Source organism: Pogoniulus pusillus, chromosome 39 (genome assembly GCF_015220805.1).
Source record: "Pogoniulus pusillus isolate bPogPus1 chromosome 39, bPogPus1.pri, whole genome shotgun sequence".
NCBI lineage: Eukaryota > Metazoa > Chordata > Aves > Piciformes > Lybiidae > Pogoniulus > Pogoniulus pusillus.
The window spans coordinates 8,196,089-8,214,752 of record NC_087302.1 but is presented as its reverse complement, the minus strand read 5'-3'; the positions used below and the strand labels follow the sequence as shown (position 1 = coordinate 8,214,752).

The window sequence follows — 18,664 nt, the reverse complement described above, 5'->3', positions numbered from 1 at the left end:
CACCCCATTGAGGAAGATTTTGAAGGCCCAAATGCCCATTTTGCCCCCCCAGGGGGGACCCCAGGGTGCCACCACCCTCCATGCCCGTTCAGTCCTGGGGGGGAATTTCTTTTGCACCCTTCCTTGCAGGTGTGGAGGGACAGGGATGTGGCTCTGTGTGCCTCCAGCTAAGGGAGCCCTGACCTGGGGGGGGGGCTGACAGCAGGTTTTGCCCCCCTTAAATTCTGGGGTGCTGGGGGCTGCTCAGTCACCTCTCTGCTCCCAGACGGGGCAGTAACGGAGTGGGGAAGAGGGCACCGTTTGGGCACCTTGGAAGCAGAAGGACTCCCCTGGCCCAAACCCCAGGGCAGGGAAAAGAGGTTTTTGCTTTTTTCCAGCACTTTCCAATCTGCTCTGACAGGTTTGGGCTGCTCAAAGCAGCCTGAGGGGGTCAGGGATGAGGATTTGTGGGGTGTAAATTCAGAGGGGGCGGGGGGGGATGCTCCTCACAGCCCCCACCCCCAGCAGCCAGCAGCTCTCCTACCTCTGCTCCTCTGAGCTCCACCGAAGCACCAAGCCACAAGCACAGCACTGCCATCGTCCAGCGCCAGCAACCTCCCCCTGCACATCACTCTCCACCTGAGCTGCCTGCAGCCCAGGGGCTCACTCCCCCCCCCCCCCCCAGCACCCCCCAAGCCTGGGCACCCTGCCCACTCCTAAGAGCATTTTCTGACCTCAGATACCCCTCACCCCCGCCCCCCCCCCAGTCCAACCGTAACGATTGTGGCCCGGATCCAGCAGGATATATATAGGTCCCACTTCCCTGGGAAGGGGATGTGGACCTGGGAAACCCCCGGCGGCTGCTGCTGGGGGAGAGGAAGGGCTGGGCTGAGTCAGCTCCCCTCGAGGAATCCTGTTTGTCAGCAAAGGCAGCAGCAGGCTCAGCCCCGACACCCGCGGAAGGCTCCCGGTCCTATCCTGCCCTTCCCATCCTTGCTGAGTGAGAAGTAGGGGGAAGGATGCTCAACCCTGCACCCCAGCACCGACCCCCTCCATGAGCACACCGCGGGAGGGGGGGCTCAAGATGCTGTCAAAGTAATCTCACCCCCCTGGGGATGCTGGATTGGTGCAAGGGGAGTGGGATTCGGGGGCTGCCCTTATTCCTGACAGGCAAAGGGAGCTGGGGGCTGGCAGGGACGGACGGAAATGCCTCCCGGAGCTGCCTGTGCGGTGCAGTGCTCGCAGGAAGCTCTGTCGAGAGCAGCCTCGAGTGTTGGCCTCGCACGGCTGCTTCCCTGCCTCTCCGCAAGGATTTCGGGGGGCAGCCGCTGCCGGGAAAGGAGATCCCGCTCCCGGCGCCCCGGTGCCGGTGATACCGCAGGGATAGGGCAGGGCTGGGGGCAGAGAGGCCGGATCCAGCCCTCTGCCCTCCTGCCGGTGGCCGTGAACTGTCTGCATCAACAGGAAAGATGGGGCAGGGCAGCACGGCCGGGATGGAGCCTGACCCCGAGCCCTTAGCCTGCTGCCGGCCGCAGCCAGCCCCCTGCAGCCTGCCCCCTGCAGCCAGCCTCCCTCCCCCTCCAGCTTTCCTTCCATCCCAGAGCCCCACAAGCAGGACCTCCAGCAGCTTTCCCTGGGTCCGTGTCCCCCTCTAAAGCAGATCCCAGAGCTGCTCCCATCGGCTGCACTGCAGGTCCCCGAAGCTCAGTGCAAGGTGCAGGCAGGAAGGGAACACAGCCCAGGGGCCAGAACTGGGGGTTCCATCCTCCCTCTTCCTGCCTGTCCTGGAGCAGGGGGTGGGGGTAGCTCCATCAGGACCCTCCTGCCTCCTCTCCAGCTACAGCAGATGGATCCCCTCCCTCTCTGTCCCTACAGCCCTGCATGTCCCTTCACCCCCCAGGTGCAGGACCCCAGAGATGAAACATGATTGCGGGGGGGGGGGGGGGGGGGGGGGGGGGGAGAGTGTGTGCCACAGGCTGCATCCCCCCACCTCCCTGTCCCCCTCTGTTTGTGAACCACATGAAAGGTGCAGGCTGTTTGCTTTGCTTCTCTTTAAATAGACTTCTTTAAATGACTTTGTATAAAATAGTTCAACATTTCATTGTATAAAAAACACCCAAAACAAAACCGAACAGAAACCAAAAACCCACAAACCAAACCCAAACCGAGGCCAAACACACCTGACACAGCTCGCAGGCAAATCTCCACACACCCCCTCTCCACCTACCCCACACCTCCGCCTCCCTCCCAGGCCTCTCCTCCACGGTGCAAATCGCTGCCGCACACCAGCAGCGAGGTTGACTCCCCCGGCCCCGAGGGTTTCCTCCTGCTTTACTCCTCCTGCAGCCGCTTCCCTCCCCGGTTTGGGCAGCCGTAAATGCACGACGTAAACTTCCCTCCCCGCTTACCAGCGAGGCTTTGCCTAACCCCGGTTGGTTTCTCCATCTTTGCTCCCCTCGTATCAAAAGAACACTTCAGGACCCCAGAGCAGCGCAGACCTCGCTTCACATTCAGGGCAGGAGGAATGCTGTGGACGGGGGGCGGGTGGGGTACGGGGCGGGGGGCAGGATAAACCCCAAGCCCAGGGTTTGGGGTATTTCCCGGCTTGGGACATCCCAAACCAGGCTTTTCCCAAAGTCAGGAAGGGGGCTGAGCTGAAAAGCTCCTCCCGCGGCACCCAGGTGGGGCACCTCCATCCCTCACACCCCCTGGCTTTGGTCCTTCCCCGGCCCCATTTCCCGTCCCGAAGGCGCAGTCCCAGAGGAAGTCCGATCGCAGGTGAGCCCAGCTCCCGGCGACAGCCCTGCGAGGGGGCAGGACGGGGACCCCCCCACGGGAAAATACTTGGGTGGGATAAAGACTTTCGTCAGCTATAATAAAAAATAAAGCCCTAAGGGCACGACGTGAGCCGAGGCCAGCTCGGGCACGGGACCAGATCTCTGGTGGCAGGAGGAGGGGGACCAGGACGGTGCCAAGCGTTACCCCCAAGCCCGTCCCTGCGTGGGGACACAGGCACTGGTGGGCTTTAAATATTCACAGTGTGAGGGTTTCGTTGGGAGCCAGGGCTGGGGCCGTGCAGTCCAGGGCAGTCTCTGTGCCCAAGCCTCCCTTTTCCCCACCAGCATCCAAGATCCTCCAGCTGAAGCCTTAGGAAAGGCAGGGTGAAGCCGGGGAGGGTGCTGGGTGCTGCTCCAAACCCTGCTGTGCTCGGGTGGGAGAAGAGCCAGAGGAGATTCCAGGCGCTGGACTCCTCCATCTTCAGCCAGCCCTGGGCTGCGTGCGAGCGGGATCCAGCGTCCCACACCCAGCGCCTCCAGCGTCCCGCTCAGCACCGAGGTGTCACATCAGGGACAATCCGTCGTCTTCCAGCCCTCTGCCTCCAGGGGTGCATCCCCCCATCCTTTTATCTCTGCCAGGGTGGGGTTGTGGCAGTCTTTGGCCGTTGGCGTGGGGCGAGGGAAGAGTGGGGAGTGCCAGCGGCACGGCAGCGCCCGGCGCCTGCCAGCCTCCTTCGCACGGCGAGGAGCATCCGGAGCCGACCCCCCCGAAGCAGCTTCACATCCCACCTCGGGGCCCTGGGAAAAGGAGGAGAAGGATGAGCAGGAGCTGAGGTTCTGCCAGGGAGGGCGGGAAGGGGAGGAAAACCAGATGGAAACCGCAGGAAGAAGCACTGCATCCATGGGGAAAGTGCCGGTAATGGATTAATGGGCTGCAAAACCACAGCCTGGCAGCGCCGGGGTGCAGACCTGCTCCTCTCTTTCTCTTCCCACCCTGTCCAGCAGCCACATTTCCCGGCCCCGCGGTGAGGTCTGTGACGCTGGGACTGTCCCTGCTGGCTTGGAGCAGAGCCCTGCGAGGTCACATTCAGCCCCTGCTCACCTCAGAGGTCCTGAGTCTCCAGCTCTGGACATGCCCTGGCTCCCTGCAGCGCCCTGCAAGCGAAAGCCAGGGAGGGGTGGTTAGGGTAGGGTCTCCCAGGGCAGGGGTCCCCAAAGCCCCCCCAGGCTGGACGGTGTCACACTCACCTCCTCTCTGGCTCCTCGGGGTCACAGCCTCCATACTCCAGCGACCGGTCCAGGGCCTGCATGGAAGGAGAGAGGACAGAGAGATGAGCTCTGGGGGAGGGGAGAGGGCTGCAGGGGGACAGGACTCCCCCAGACAGCATCCTCCCACCCCACTCAGCACCACCTCTTGTCCCCCCACCTCGAAATGATGGAGCAAGTGGAGCTCAGTCCACACAGAGAAGAACGCAAAGTGGGGAAACTGAGGCAGGAGAGGATACGTGTGGCCAGGGAGGAGGAAGGGGAGCTGCGGGGGGGTCCTTACCCTGGATTTATACTTGTAGAAGAGCAGCCCTCCCATGGCCAGCAAGACGGCCACCACGCTGGCCACCAGGATGTATACGAGGGGCTCCCAGTGGCCCTCTCTGGCCGGCGGCTCCTTCCTGCGCTGCTCTGCGCTCAGAACAAAGCCAGAGTCAAAGCTGGGGCCGGCTCCACCGTCCTCGGGCTCCCGCAGCCGGCTCAGCCCCCAGCCTCGCCCCCTCGCCCCGTCCCGGGGGCCTCCCGGAGCTCGGCCCCCGACGGCCGGGGCCATCCTGGAGAAGCGGAGCTGCGTGACAGGCTCAGCCGCCGCGGCAGGGCGGATCCTGGCTCTGCCACCCGCCGGGCCGGAGCTGGGGGGTGCCGCTGGCGTGGTGGTGCTGAGCCTGCCGGCACGTTCCGGGAGGATGGAGGCTCCCTGCTCCTGGGCCAGATCCTGCAGCGGGTGGCCAGCTGCAGCTTCAGAGCCTCTGTCCACCAGCTCTCCGTCCCCACGCAGGACGGGGACATCCTCTGCTGCCAGGCTCAAGGTCCCGGCTGGATCCAGGAGGGTTTTGGAGCGGTCGACTGGAGCTGTCTGCTGCATCCCAGAGGATGGCACTGACACCAGGTCACCTACCCCGGCACCCAGGGCCTCCTCGATCCCTGAGCCACCCTCCGTGCTACTGGGGGGCTGAGACGGAGCATCTAAGTCAGCGAGGGTGGCATGGAGAAGGTTGTAAGGGACCTGGGTGCTAGCAGGTGCCACTTCCCTGCTGGCATGGGTGGCAGCGGAGAGGGAGGACTGGGTGGCAGGAGGGAGGGCAGGGGACAGGCAATTGCAGTCAGGATCTGTCCCCACACCTGAAAGAAGCAGAGAGAAGAGATGGCCGTGGGGTCACCAGCCTCTAGAAGGGGCAGAGTCAGCAGATCTGAGGTTGGGGGCAACACCCCCAGCCCTCCCCATGGCAAGTGGGGGTCAGACAGCCCCCACCCAAAACACAGGAAGAGTGAAGGTGAGGCAGGGGGCAGGCAGAGAGCAGGCAGGGAGCAGCCAGGGACAGATGTGGCAGCACGAAGATGACAAGCAGCAGGTGGGATGATGCTAACCCAAATCACCAGGTCCCCTGAGCAGATGGCAGCAGGTTATCCACGGCTGGCAGGAGCTGGACAGCCACCTTTAACGTCCCCCATGGCACAGGGACAGGGCACAGCTGGCACACACAGCAGGACATCCTCTCCGCGGGCATGCAAACACAAGCAGGGGCACTCGCGGGAGCACGGACGGCAGCACAGGGCTCCTCCAGCCTGGCAGGCAGGGCTCTGCCCAGTGGCTTGGGCAGGGGAAACTGAGGCACAGGGCAGCCGAAGTGGCACGGCCAAGGTCATGCAGGAGGTTGGTGGCAGGGAGGTGCCAGTGCCTCGATTTCTCCGTGTTAGGCCCAAGCTGGGCGCTGAGGCTCCGAGGCGCAGCCGAGCGCGGTGCCCCCAGCCGGGCGTGGCGATGCCTCCTTATTCCCACTGGGCATCTCTTTGGCCTCCTTCCCAGCAGGACTCCGCCCAGCCCCACCCACCCCAGCCGCTGCCCACTCCCTTCTCCCGACCCTAGCTCTCTCCAGACGCGGGGCAGCCACCAGCCGAGCGACACAGACAGGGAGCAGACACATGCCGTGCCCGCGGTGCCCGCGTGTGCCCACGGACAGGGACTCGCGGCTCCCAAGCTGCTCCATGCAGGTGAGCTCAAGCCCCCCCAGCCTGGCACGGGTTTGCCAGGCAGAAGCAAAGCCTTGCCATCTCACCTGGTGGGGATCCATCCTTCCTGGGCCCCAAGCAGGTGCTGAGGTAGACCTGGCTGCAGTCCCTCTCGAAGGTCTCTTGGTTCTGCAGCAGTTGGTTGATGTCCTGGAAGAACTCCTTCACCAGCAGCAGCATCTCGTAGGGGGAGGTGGTGAACTCCTCGAAGCACATCTGTGAGAGCTGCAGCGAGAGCCAAGCTCAGCAGTGCAACCACTCACCCCAGTGCCACCACCGCGGGGCTCCACACTGCCCCCAGAGCAGGGCTTGAGCCCCACCATGGCTCCCTGTGCAGACACCTCCCACCCACTCACACACCCGCCCCGGGGTGCTCCAGATCCTCCATGTGCAGCATCACAGAGACCCCCAGGCTGGCACAGCCCCTGGGCAGCACCAAGCCCAGCCCAGAGCCCTGCTCTGCAGCATTCACCTTAAACCACAGCCCCAAGCACCACATCCAAACCACTCTGGAGCACAGCCAGGCTGGGGGGCTCCAGCACCCCCCTGGGCAGCTCACCCCAGTCCCTGACCACTCTCTCCTGGTGTCCAATCTGAACCTCCCCAGCCTCAGCCTGAGGCCATTCCCCCTTGTGCTGCCTGCAGCTCCCTTTGAGCAGAGCCCAGCAGCAGCCTCTCCACAGCCTCCCTTCAGGTAGCTGCAGACAGCAATGAGCTCTGCCCTCAGCCTCCTCTTCCTCACACTACCCATCCCCACCTCCCCCAGTTGCTCCTCATCAGATTTATTCTGCAGGCCCTTCCCCTCCTCTGGACCTGCTCCAGCACCTCCACAGCTCTCTTGTATTGTGCTGTCCTTCACCCAAGGGCAGAGACTGGCACCCACACTGTGGCAGATCTGGCACCCCAGAAGTGGGGGGGTTGTGGTTTGAGGGCTTCCAGGTTATCCCAGACTCCCTAAAAACCTACAGAGACCAAGCTCCACCCCAGGGGATGGACTGCATGGCCCTGCATGGCCTGAGTTTGTTACTCCATCTCACAGACCCTGCCAGCACTTTGGAAGTGAGCAGCAAGGTCAATCTGGTCTCTGCCCTTTCCTTTCAGCTCTCTGGAGGGACAACTATGGAAGAGTCCCCTGCAGGCCACAGCCTTCAAGGTTGCCTCCATAGGGAATTTCAGCCTGTTTGGAGCATAACTGAGAGACAAAGGGGGAGGGGAGAAGATGACCCCTGGGGGGGTGTTTGGTTTGGCTGGGGGAAGGCTTTGGGGGAGTTCTTACATAGCCTCTATCTGTGTTAGGTGCTAAGGATTCGTGTTAAGGAGTCTTGAGCACTGCCTCCAGTTTGGGGCTCCCCAGTTGCAGAGGGACAGGGTTCTGCTGGGCAGAGCCCAAGGGAGGGCTATGAGGATGAGGAGGGGGCTGGACCACTGCCTGATGAGGAGAGGCTGAGGGACCTGGGGCTGCTGAGTCTGGAGAGAAGACTGAGAGGGGATTGAAGCAATGTCTGTAACTGTCTGAGGGCTGGGGTCAGGAGGGGGGGACAGGCTCTGCTCACTGCTCCCTGGGACAGGACAAGCAGCAGTGGATGGAAGCTGCAGCACAGGAGGCTCCAGCTCAGCACAAGATGGAAGTTTTTGCCTGGAAGGGTCCCAGAGCCTGGCACAGGCTGCCCATGGAGGTTGTGGAGTCTCCTTCCCTGGAGCCTTTCAAGGCCTGTCTGGATGTGTTGCTGTGTGCCCTGAGCTGGATTGGATGCTCCTGCTCGGGCAGGGGGCTTGGACTGGATGAGCTCTTTGGGTCCCTTCCAGCCCCTGCCATCCTCTGATCTGTGAGCTGCCCTATTTTCACCCCTGCACACTGTTCAACACAACCTCTCTGTATTTTCTCCTCCAACCCAACAAGTCTTTTACTGCCCTTTTTCTTTCAAAGAGCCTGAGCCTGCCATGCCTTAAAACAAGCAGCTGCGGGAGGGGGCACCATTACCTTCCTCTCCTCATCGTCCTCCTCCCGGATGCAGGGGTCGACGTTCTCGTCGATGCGGTTGTACATCCTGCGCACTGCCTGCAGCCGCTTGGCGTTGGAGGAGTTCTCCTTGAACTCGGTCCGCTGCAGGATCTTGCCCAGCAGGGGGAAGGCAGCTTTCACGTAGCAAACGGAGTCGTTCTGCAAGGACCACCCCCCCGCCCCGACAAGCACAGTCAGGCTGGATACTGGGTGGGCAGAGGCTGCAGCACCAATCCCACTCTACCTGAGGGGGAAACTGAGGCACAGAGCCACAAAATGCCTTTGTATGGTCCCACAGGCAAGTCAAGCTGAGACTTGACAGCTGGTCAGGAAGGATGAGTCCCTCCTGGGCTGCCTCCCACGAAGAGGGGAAGCTGTGGATCTGGGAACCCCCACAACACACCAGCCAGCCCTGGTCCCTGTCCCCATCTGTCCCCTGCTGCCCAGTCAGGAGCCACTCACCAGCTGCATCTTATTGATGAACTTGAAGGAGACTCTGCCTGGGTGCTGCATTTGAGTGTCAGCCTGGAAGGAGAGAGCAGGATGTCACCCCAGGGGGATGGATGACAGCAGGAAGGGGCAGCAGAGCCAAAATAGGCACCTCAAGGACATAAAAGGGTTCCCGAACTGCTCCCCCCCTCATATCCACAGTGCTGGGGGTCTCCCACTCCTGCTTCACCCCAGCCCATCCTCCTCCCCACACTGCCACCTCCCTGGGGTTCTATCTCTCCAGCACCCCACCAGGATGGTGTTCCCTGTACTAGGGATGCCTGCTCCTACCCCACCTCCCTTCCTCTTCTTCCTCCCAGCACCGCGGCAGAACTCAGCTCTGCTCCATTCTCCCCAGCGACACAAAAGAGCATCCTGCCATGCGGGGGGGGGGGGGGGGGGGTGTGTGACAGCCACTCCGAGGTCACACAAACCCTCCAAAGCCGTCGCACAACATCAGCTCCCATACACCAAACCCCTTTCTTTCTTTCTTTCCTGGAGTAGGCAGTGTGTGAAAAGCGACCCCAAACAAGCCCACCCCACCTCCGGGCCGGCATCCCAGGCTGGGAGGCTGAGGGCTGAGGGCTGCCAGGATTGCCGGCCGGCAGTTCTGGCAGCCCTCAGCCTCCCAGCCTGGGATGCCGGCCCGGAAACAATTGCTCCATTATCCCACAGGAGCTGGAGCAAGGGGCTGGCTCCTCCGCCAGCGGGGAGAGGAGAGGGCTCGCAATCCCCCTGCCTGGAGAACCGCAACTCCCCTTCGAACCTCCACCGTCTCCTTTGCTCCCTCTCTGCCGCAAACCCCTCCTGGGATCCTCGGGGCAGATGCCAAGCAGAAAAAAAAGCCAAACCCCAAACCACCAAAGTGCCCTAAGGGATGTGAGGTGCTGAGGGCTGCAGGGAGAGCTCGGGGAAGGGGGGAGGAGAGGAAGCTGAGCTTGCAGAGGTGATATCTGCCAGCTCCCGGCCCCGCGGCTCGGTGTTTAGAAGAGGAAGAGGTAAAAGGCGAGCCCGGATGCGGCGGTTAGAGGCTGGAGCTCGGCGCGAAGCGGAGGAGGTTTCGGAGGCTCCGCTCTGGGCTCTCGCACCCCCTCGGCTGCAAGAGCAGCATTTAATCTGCCACAGCCCTGCAAATCCCTGCCTGCCCCCGATTCCCGCTTCTTCCCTGACATCCGCCTGATTCCCAGCTCGGAGGTGAGCCAAGGGCCGAGGCGAGACACAACGACCCCAGCGGCCGCGACCGGGCCAGGAGCTGCCTCATCGTGGGGTGGATGCAAGCACCCAGAGCTGCCCACGGCCCACGCGGGGATGCAGACATCCATGTCCCCAGCCCGGCTGGCTCCATCACCCGGCTGGCCCGGCCGCTGGCCCCCCTCGCTGCCTGCCACCCACCCACAGCCCCATTGCCAGCCCAGCTTCCAGGCAAGCAGCTGGACTCAGGAATGCAGCCGGATTCCTCCGCTTAACCCCTGCGCAGCCGCCCGGAGAACACCACGGCCCTCCCGTGCGCCGCTTCCCCATCGCCCCTGCACCCACCCAGCCCCACTCGCGTCCCCTTCCCAGCCACACTCCGGCTACCTCCTGCTTCCCCTCTTCTTCCCTTTCTGCCATTGATGCCTTTCCACGGCCGCCAGTGATAAAGGCACAGCAGCACATTGTCACCCCTGCCCTGGTGCCCACTTGTGCCTCATGCCCATGGATGCTCAGCTGCTGGGTACCATCATTTCGCGGGTGGAGCTGAGGATAAGCTGATTTGCTTCTTCCCAGCCCTCAACACTGAGCTGATTCATGCCTGTCCCAGCCCTGAAGGAGCCCACGGCCCCGGGAGGGCACTCACCAGCTCCTCCAGCTCGGCCAGGTGCTTCTCCGTGATGATCTGCTGGCAGTAGCTGTTCTGCTCCGTCTCATGGATGCTGCAGACCAGGAGGAGGATGAGGGACGACAGCAACGTGCAGCGGAGCAGGGACACCTGGGCATGGCAGAGCAAAGGCTTGGATCAGAGCTAAGCCTCTCCCCAACCCCGAGCACATTGCCCATTCCCACCACCCCCCAGAGTGCCCACTGCTGTGGTGGACAGGGCTTGACCCTGGCCCGGTGGGATAACCCCACCATCATCATCCTCCGGTGCCGGTGCTGTCCCCAGGCTATTCTTAGCAGCGCCAGGTCAGATGGGAATTTCCCAGCGCCCGGCGCTGGTGCTGCTGCGGGGCTGGGTCCTGGCTGGCAAAAGCCTGGAGGTGGTTCTTGGCCATCTCCACGTTCCCCATCCAGCCCTTGTCCCGCACCATTTCTCCTGCAAACTTCTCCTCCACCCCAGCTCCGGGGAGCTGCCTGACGCACGGACCCACCCAGTCCCAAAAATCCTCTTCCCACCCTCCGGACCCCCCCAGCCCCCAGCTCCTGCACCCGCCGGGCTCTTTCCGTGCAGAGGCTCTGGCAGCCCCCCAAATTCCGTTCCCAATCCCCCTGCAAAGAAGACGGGAGGCCCCGAACCGCGGTGGGACCCTCGTGGGCGACAGGGGTTGACCCAGGGCCAAGACCCCCGAAGTGGGGATGGAGCAGAACCCCGGTGTGTGTGTGTGTGTGGGGGGGGGGGGGGGGGGGTGACCCTTTCCGGGTGTACCGGCACCGAGAGGGTGCCTGGGTGATGGGTGGGGGGGATTGCCCTTGGAGGGTGTCCAGAAAATCCTCCCCTCTTGTGAAATTGGAAGATGCCGCCCGGGCCACCGCCGAGAGACGGCCACGGCTGGCCGGAGCCTCATCCCGCCGGGAACGGGCTGCAACCGGGGGATGGGACGGGGCTGGAACCGGAGCCTCTCCCTCCTGGGGGTCCGAGAACGGAAAAGAGAACTAGGGAGTCCCAGAACCGAGCCGGGGCTGGAGCATCACCCCGCCGGGGATGGGCTGGAACCGGGTCCAGGACTGGGCTGGAGCCGGAGCCTCTCCCCGTCGAGCCCGGGAACTGGGGTTGGGGTAGAACCAAGAACTGGGGCGGGGATGGGAGTTCACCCCTCGGGTCCAGGAGCCAGCATGATGCTGGAACCGACTACTGGAGATTCCAGAACACAGCCGGGGCTGGAGCATCACTCCGCCGGGGACGGGAACGGAGGCCGGGATGGGGCTTTAGCCTTCTGCTCCGGCATCCGGGACAGGGCTGGGACCTCATCCCGCTGATCCAGGAACCGAGCCGGGGCTGGAGCATCACCCCGCCGGGATCCCACCAAGAAGGGGCTGTGCCACGTCTCCTTGCGTGACCGGGCCGAGGCTACGGGGAGAATCGGGGCCGCTCCCCGTGGAGACCCCTTCACAGGTGGCAGTACCGAGGGGTGGGGGAAGCGGGAGAAGCCGCCGTACCTTGGCTCCGAGGCGGGGCATGGGGGCTGTCGCGGGGCCGGGGCTGCGGCGGGGCCGGGGCTGCGGCGGGGCCGGGCGGTGCGGGCGAGGCGGCGGCGGGGCCGAGCGGGGCCGTGCTGAGCCGCCGCCGGCGGAGCTCTGCCCTTTATAGCGCGGCGGCAGCAGCATGTGGTTTATGAGAAAGGGCTGGCGGGCGGCCAGCGCCCGCGGCTCGGCTCGGCCCGGCCCCGCTCGGCTCGGCTCAGCCCACTCGGCTCGGCTCGGCTCGGCTCGGCTCGGCCCCTTCGCATCCTATCGGCCTGCCTGAGTCAGATCAGATCGGATCGGCCCCCACTCGGCTCAGCCTACTCGGATTTGATCGACTCGGCCCCCTCGGCTCGGATCGGATCGGGTCGGCTCAGGCTGAATGGGGCCCGCTGGGCTCGGTCCCCTTGTATCGGCTCGGGTGGGGTCGGCTCGGATTGAATGGACCTCCCTGGAGCGGCCCCGCTCGGGTGGGCTCGGCTCGATTCGGGGCGCGCACAAGCGCTGGGCTCTGTGTGCATGGCCCCCGTGTGAGCACAGACACACATGCCCGTGTGTGCCCCTGGGCACACCCAGACACACACCGGTGCCCATGCCGGGGACAGACACAAGTCGTGCCTGATGCTGGGGCATGCACACACGTCCCTGCATGTGCCCTGGGTGCTGGCACCCCTGTGCATACATACACTGGAGCTTACCGACGGGCACTGCGTGCTCCCCCTGGGCACAGGCAGGGCTGCAGCCGTACCACACACACAGGTGCCAGGGGTGCAGGACATCTGGGACTAGGCTGCAGGGCCTGGAGGTGCACTGGGGGTTGGGAACAAATCTGGGGAGATTTAGCAGGGGTTGGGGTGTGAATGGGGCAGGAGCAGAGGTGCCAGGGGCAGGAGGATGGGAAGAGGTACCCAGGTGCTCCTGCTCCCATGGAAGCTCTTCCAGCTGCTGGAGCCTGGGCAAAAATGGAGGAGCAAGAACAGATGCATGCATGGGTGTGCAAGGGTGGATCCATGCGTGGGTGTGCAAGGGTGGATCCATGCATGGGTGTGCAAGGGTGGATCCATGCGTGGGCATGCAGGGATGGATCCATATGTGGGTGTGCAGGGATGGATCCATATGTGGGTGTGCAGGGATGGATCCATATGTGGGCATGCAGGGATGGATCCATGTGTGGGCATGCAGGGATGGATCCATGTGTGGGCATGCAGGGATGGACCTGTGTGTGCAGGGACAGAGCCACTGCATGGATCGATGCGTGTGCATGGATGGATCCACGTGCCCACAGGCAGACCCACGTGTCCACAGGCAGATCCGTTTGCATGGGTGTCATGAAGAGGTTTGTGTGCGTGGGTGGATCCTTGCCTGCATGGGTGGACCCAGGTGTGCACAAATGGATCCATGTCTGCATGGACAGATGGATGTGCAGACAGAGCCATGTGTGCACAAGCAGATCTATCTGTGTGGGCATACATGAACGGATCCTTGTGTGCATGGATGGATCCATTTGCACAGGAGAGATCCACATGCACAGCTGGATCCACATGTGCATGGGTAGATGCACGGGTGCAGGAGTGGATCCGTTTGCATGGGTGTGCATGGAGAGATCCACATGCAGACATCTGCATGGATGGATCCACCTCTGTATGGACAGATCCGCGTGTCCATGGATGGATCCACCTCTGCACAGAGATCCACCCGTGCCTGGATGGATCCAGCTCTGCACAAAGAGATCCATTTCCAGGTGGGTGCAGCAGTGGCCCCACAAAGGCAGTGCAGGACCTGCACGGGAAGCAGTGCCCGAGCAGAGCCATGTGGGGACAGCTCTGGGGACAGAAGTGCCACCAGCTCGGGGGCACTGGGTGCACACAGAGCCCTGCCCCACGCTCCGTGGTTTCCCGGGCTGCTGTCTGTCTGCAGGCCGCTGGGCACAGCTGCTGGCAGGAGTCCTGCGGCTCTGCAGTGTCCCTCACGCAGGCAGGGAGCAGAAAGCAAAACACTCCACAAAGCCAAGCGGCTGCGAGCGGCGGCCCCGGGCTGCGGCGGGGACGAGGGCACGGTGACAGCGAGGCCGCACGTCGGTGACAGCCACCACATCCGAGTGGCGAGGAAGCGGCGGTGCCAGCCCTCCCCCGGGCAGGAAATGCTGCTGGCGGCTCAGAGGCTGCTGAGGGTTTTTCCTGGAGCTGGGATAGCCTCGAGTGAGGAGAGGGCCAGGACAGGGGGACACAGTGCAGGGGCAACGAGGACTCGGGGCTGGGGAAAGCTGGGAGCAGTCTGGAGGTGGGGACGGTGGCGACAACCCTGCGATGGCATCACAGCTGTCTCAGCCTGTGGGTGCACCGTGTTGGTATCACCCGTGGGTGTCCTTATCACCCTGAGCAACCGCACACAGACAAACATCGATGCCGAGGATGATAGGGCCAGGGGGAGGAAGGGCACAGATGGTAAAAATGAGCCACACTCCCCCAATTCCTCCTTTCTCCCCCAAAACGCCAAGAGATTATCTTCATTTTCCACGATGAGCTGTCCTGGGAGCCTCGGCAGCACCCAGCAGTGGGAGGCTGAGCACCCAAGGAGCACAAGTGGGTGACGCCGGGGCCGGGAGGTGACTCACGGGGACCCTGTGCCAGCGCATGAGGCCCTTTGACAGCTGCTGAGGTCCGAGCTCCTCCTCACCTCCTGCGCACTCATCTCTGCCCCTTCCGAGCGGCCGGAAAAGTGTCACAGCCCCGAGTCATGGGGCAAGAGAGTGCAGGCAAGGGGACAGAGGGGCGAGGGGACAGAGGGACAGTGTGGTGCTGGGGTTAATAATCCACCGCTGCCTGAGCAGGGTGAGCCCAGCACCCGCCTCTTTGTTTTTGGCAGGGAAGTGGCTTTGGCTGCTCCTCCCCTCCCGAACCTGCTGAAATCCCTGAGTCATGGGGCTGAAAGAGGGACACCAAGAGCGGTGGCAGGTGACAGTGGTGGCAACACACCTCATGCCCAAAGCATGTGGGCAGGCAAAATTGAGGGTGAGTGGGACCAGACTGTGCCATCTGCCTGCTGGAAACTGGCCCCGGTGGCCCTGTCACTGCTCTGGTGCTGCCCGGGGGGTGCTGTCCCCATCTCCCCCACAGCCATGGAACAGGCTGCCCAGGGAGGTGGTGAAGTCACTGTCCCTGGAGGTCTTCAAGAGATGTGTGGTCATGGCTCTCAGGGACATGGTTTAGTGGCCCTGGTGGCATTAGGCCCATGGTTGGACTCAGTCTTAGAGGTCTTCTCCAACTTTACTGCTGTTACGATTCTGTGATCTCCAAGCCCTGGGGACCCTTTGTCTGCTGGCCCCCAGCACGGGGGGATGCAGGGATGCAGGATGCTTCTGGCTGCAAAGGGCCTGGACCATCTGGTACCATCCCCCCTCAGAGCCACCTCTCTTCCAGGCCCAAAGTCAGAGCTCCTCCCGACCTTAATCCTTGCTCTCAGGAAGCTGAAGGTGACACCAGTTGGGCAGCTTCAGCCACTCCCTCTCTTCCCATCCCATCTGGGAACCGAAGCACCTCCCAACCCATGCCTCATTTTGGGAAGCTTTTTTTAGGCCAGCGAGCACCACCGTGGGGGCTAAATCCTGCAGCCCATCCCAGTCCCCTGGCTGCAAGCAGGGAAAGTTCTTTCCAGAAAGAAAGTGCAGCGAGCTCCTGATGAGTTCCTTCCCCTGTGATTCACCGGCGGCAGCGACCTTCTTCCTGCAGCTGGTGGCAGTCTCCGCAGGAGCCAGGACCGCGGGACCGCGGGGCCCCCCCGGCACGATCCGGGCCGGAGCGGTGTGTGCCCAGGCTGGAAATCCCCGTGGGAAGGTCCCCAGCTGGTCCCTCGAGGAGCAGAGGAATGTGGGTGGCCCTTTGCCAGCCACGGAGATTCAGGATGTCAGAATGAAGCTGGAGCCTTCATCCCGCTGCGAGTCTGCCTCTTCCTCCCCTACATCCATCCCATGCAGCCTGCTCCAGACCCACTCATCCAGCTCCATCACCCCCAGTGCTCGGAGTTCCCTGGCAGCAGCGTCCTCCCCACGGGGTGGGCGCCCACGGGATGTGTGCACTGGCCAGATGCGGGCACAGGGAGTGTGTGGATGGATGCCAGCTGGGCTGGGAGTGGGGCAACTGCAGAGTCTGCAGAAGGTCTCCATCTGGGGGGATCCTAACCCGAGGTCCCCCACCCTGTACCGTGGAGGCTCTTGGAGGACCTGTTCAGGGGTCCCTGAGCAGGGGTAAAGCTCAGCCCCCTTGGCTCAAGGAGGGCTGCCCGCAGCAGGGGGGTGTGCCCGGCGGCGAGGGGGCACAGAGGGTGGGTTGTGCTCCCACATGGGTTACCGACATGTCCCCAACACTCGTGGCTGGCGCTGAGTCATGCCAGGCTCCAGCTCCTCCCTCCGCCCAGGAATGTGAATGGAGCTGAAGCTGAAAGTCCTCCCTGGCGTCTGCCTGCCAGCACCCGCCGAGGCTGAAGGGGGCAAGTGGGTGCCACCAGCAGCCTCTTGGCTGCAGTGGTTTTGGGGTAGTGGCACAAGGCTGCCCACCTCACAACATCTCCATGCTGATGCTTTGGAGTGCTGCACCCATGGGTGCCCTGAGCTCCCCAGCACCCCCAATATACCCTGAATCAGGGTGCTGGGGAGGGAGGGGTCGCGGTCCCCAGTGTGCCCCATGCCCTGCTCAGCCTCACACAGGGAGCGCCCAGCAGCTCAGCATCACCTGCTCCTCGTGGCACAGCGCTGGGTGGGTACAGCCCCAGCGCCCTCCAGCTCAGCGCGGCTGGAGCCAGGCAGGTGCTGACCCAGGAGGGGTCCGGAGGCTGCGCCGGGAGCGGGGGGCGGGTGGCCGAGTCGTGGCTGGGGGGAGCAGGGCGTTGTGCCAGGACCGGGGACAGGAGGGGCAAAGGGCTTGGGAGCGCTCCAGGGAAGCCTGGTCCTGGCGCCGCGGGGGGGGGACAGCAGGCAGCAGCCGCTCTGGAAGCGCTGGGGAGGAGCTCCTGGATGGCACCGGGGGCAGGCACAAGCTCCTGCTCCTCGTCGGACCGTCGCGGCCCTTGAGCTGAGTGATGGATGGGGCCAGCATCACCCCTGGCCTCAGCCCACCTTGTCCCCCCAAACCAGGCGTCTGCACCCCGCCTGGGTCCAGCCCCGCCCAGACAGCGTGGCACAGGGGTGGCACGGGGGTGGCACCCACAAAGGCGGGGCTGGAGGATGCGTTTCAAGCCGCCGACCCCCACACGATGGAGACGCTGCGGGGCTGTGGCGGGGAGGGTCTGGGGAACAGAGGCTGCGTTTGTCCTCCCCGGGGCCGGTTGTTTATCTGCAGCCGGAGCTGTTTACATCAGCGGCTGGCCCCGCTCTCCGCCACCGACACGGCTGCGGCCCGGGCTGCCCAGGTGCCACCAGGGCTTGCCGCGGAGGGAGGGGGAGAAGGGCCGGGTCGGGGGGTGAAGGCGAGGGCTGAGTCGTGGCCTCATCCTGCTCCGTGCCCCACCAGCACCAGCAGGATCCATCCCTGGGAGCTGCTGAGCTCAGTTCCCTGCTTGAATCCATCCTTGAAATCAGCCCCGAGGGACATCCCTGCCAGCCAAAGTGGCACCTCGGGGGACAATGACCTGTCCCTGGGGGCTGCAGGGCTCAGGGAGGGTCAGCTTCCATCCTTGCTGTGGATGAAAGGAGACCAAGAGAAGTGACTGTGGGGATGGGTGGGTGGATGGATTGAGGGAGGAATGAATGGATGGATGGAGAGATGGATAAATACCTGGGGGGATGGATGGATGAATACATGGATGGAGGGAGGGATGGATAAATACATGGATGAATGAACACATGGATGGATGGAGTGATAGATGGAGGGATGGATGGATACATGGATGGATACATGGATGGATGGATGAATACATGGAGGGATGGATGGAGGGACGGATGAATACATGGATGGATGAATACATGGATGGATGAATACATGGATGGATGGATGGATGGATGGATGGATGGATGGATGGATGGAGGGATGGAGGAATGGATGGGCATCAGACTGGCCAGAGCCAGATCATCACCAACCAAACCTCTAAGGTGATTCCTGACACCAGCCCAGATGCTTGCATGGTGGTTGGGGGGTGCCCCATCTATGAGCAGGGCTCAGCCCCTGGCAGAGCCCCACGTTGGGGGGCACATAGAGGACCCTGGGGGCTGGGGCAGGAGCTGTTGCCTGCTGAAAGGAAGCAGCTCCTGCCAGGAGCTGGAGGCATTACTCAGCTCGGCGGCCACGGCTCAGCTGTTTGGCTGCACAGAGCCTGTTTGTCATCAGCATGGAGATTTCAGAGCCCTAAAGCTGCCTCCTCCCTCCTGCCCCTGGCTCCATGATGGCCTCTGAGAGCCCAACCCCTACCTGAAGGGACAGAATCCCAATGGTAGGTTTGGGGAATCACAGAATGGGTTGGGTTGGAAGGGACCTGGAAGCTCATCCAGTGCCAACCTCTTGCCAGGGGCAAGGACATCTCCACCAGCACAGGTTGCTCAAGGCCTCATCCAGCCTGGCCTTGAACACCTCCAGGTAGGAGGCATCCACAGCCTCCCTGGGCAGCCTGTGTCAGGCTCTCCCCACCCTCACTGCCAAGAGTTATTTCCTCCTCTCCACTCTCCCTCTCCCCTCTCCCATCTCAAAGTCTTTGTCCCTGTCCAGGCACTCCCAGCCCTTGTCCAAAGTCCCTCCCCAGCTCTCCTGGAGCCCCTTCAGCTGCTGGAGGCTGCTCT

General features: G+C 63.2%; 1 protein-coding gene and 1 long non-coding RNA gene across 3 annotated transcripts; one reads left to right on the top strand and one right to left on the bottom strand.

Annotated features, from left to right (window-relative positions):
• Positions 1-1,986: 1,986 nt before the first annotated feature.
• CSF1 (colony stimulating factor 1) lies at positions 1,987-11,931 on the bottom strand. 2 transcript variants are annotated; one of them, XM_064173767.1, is made up of 9 exons: positions 11,878-11,931; positions 10,361-10,492; positions 8,497-8,559; positions 8,014-8,193; positions 6,080-6,257; positions 4,306-5,144; positions 4,005-4,060; positions 3,859-3,911; positions 1,987-3,554 (listed from the first exon to the last, which is right to left on the bottom strand). In XM_064173767.1, the coding sequence occupies exons 1-8, from the start codon at positions 11,896-11,898 to the stop codon at positions 3,860-3,862; spliced, it is 1,521 nt and encodes a 506-aa protein (XP_064029837.1). In that variant the 5' UTR covers positions 11,899-11,931; the 3' UTR covers positions 1,987-3,554; position 3,859. The 2 variants fall into 2 exon arrangements, with proteins under 2 accessions (XP_064029837.1, XP_064029838.1); XM_064173768.1 differs by having other exon boundaries at positions 4,306-4,433.
• A 2,210-nt stretch (positions 11,932-14,141) lies between these two features.
• Positions 14,142-15,827, top strand: LOC135191406 (uncharacterized). The gene is made up of 2 exons (XR_010308814.1): positions 14,142-14,912; positions 15,321-15,827. It is a non-coding gene; the product is annotated as an uncharacterized LOC135191406 (long non-coding RNA).
• The last annotated feature ends 2,837 nt before the right edge of the window (positions 15,828-18,664 follow it).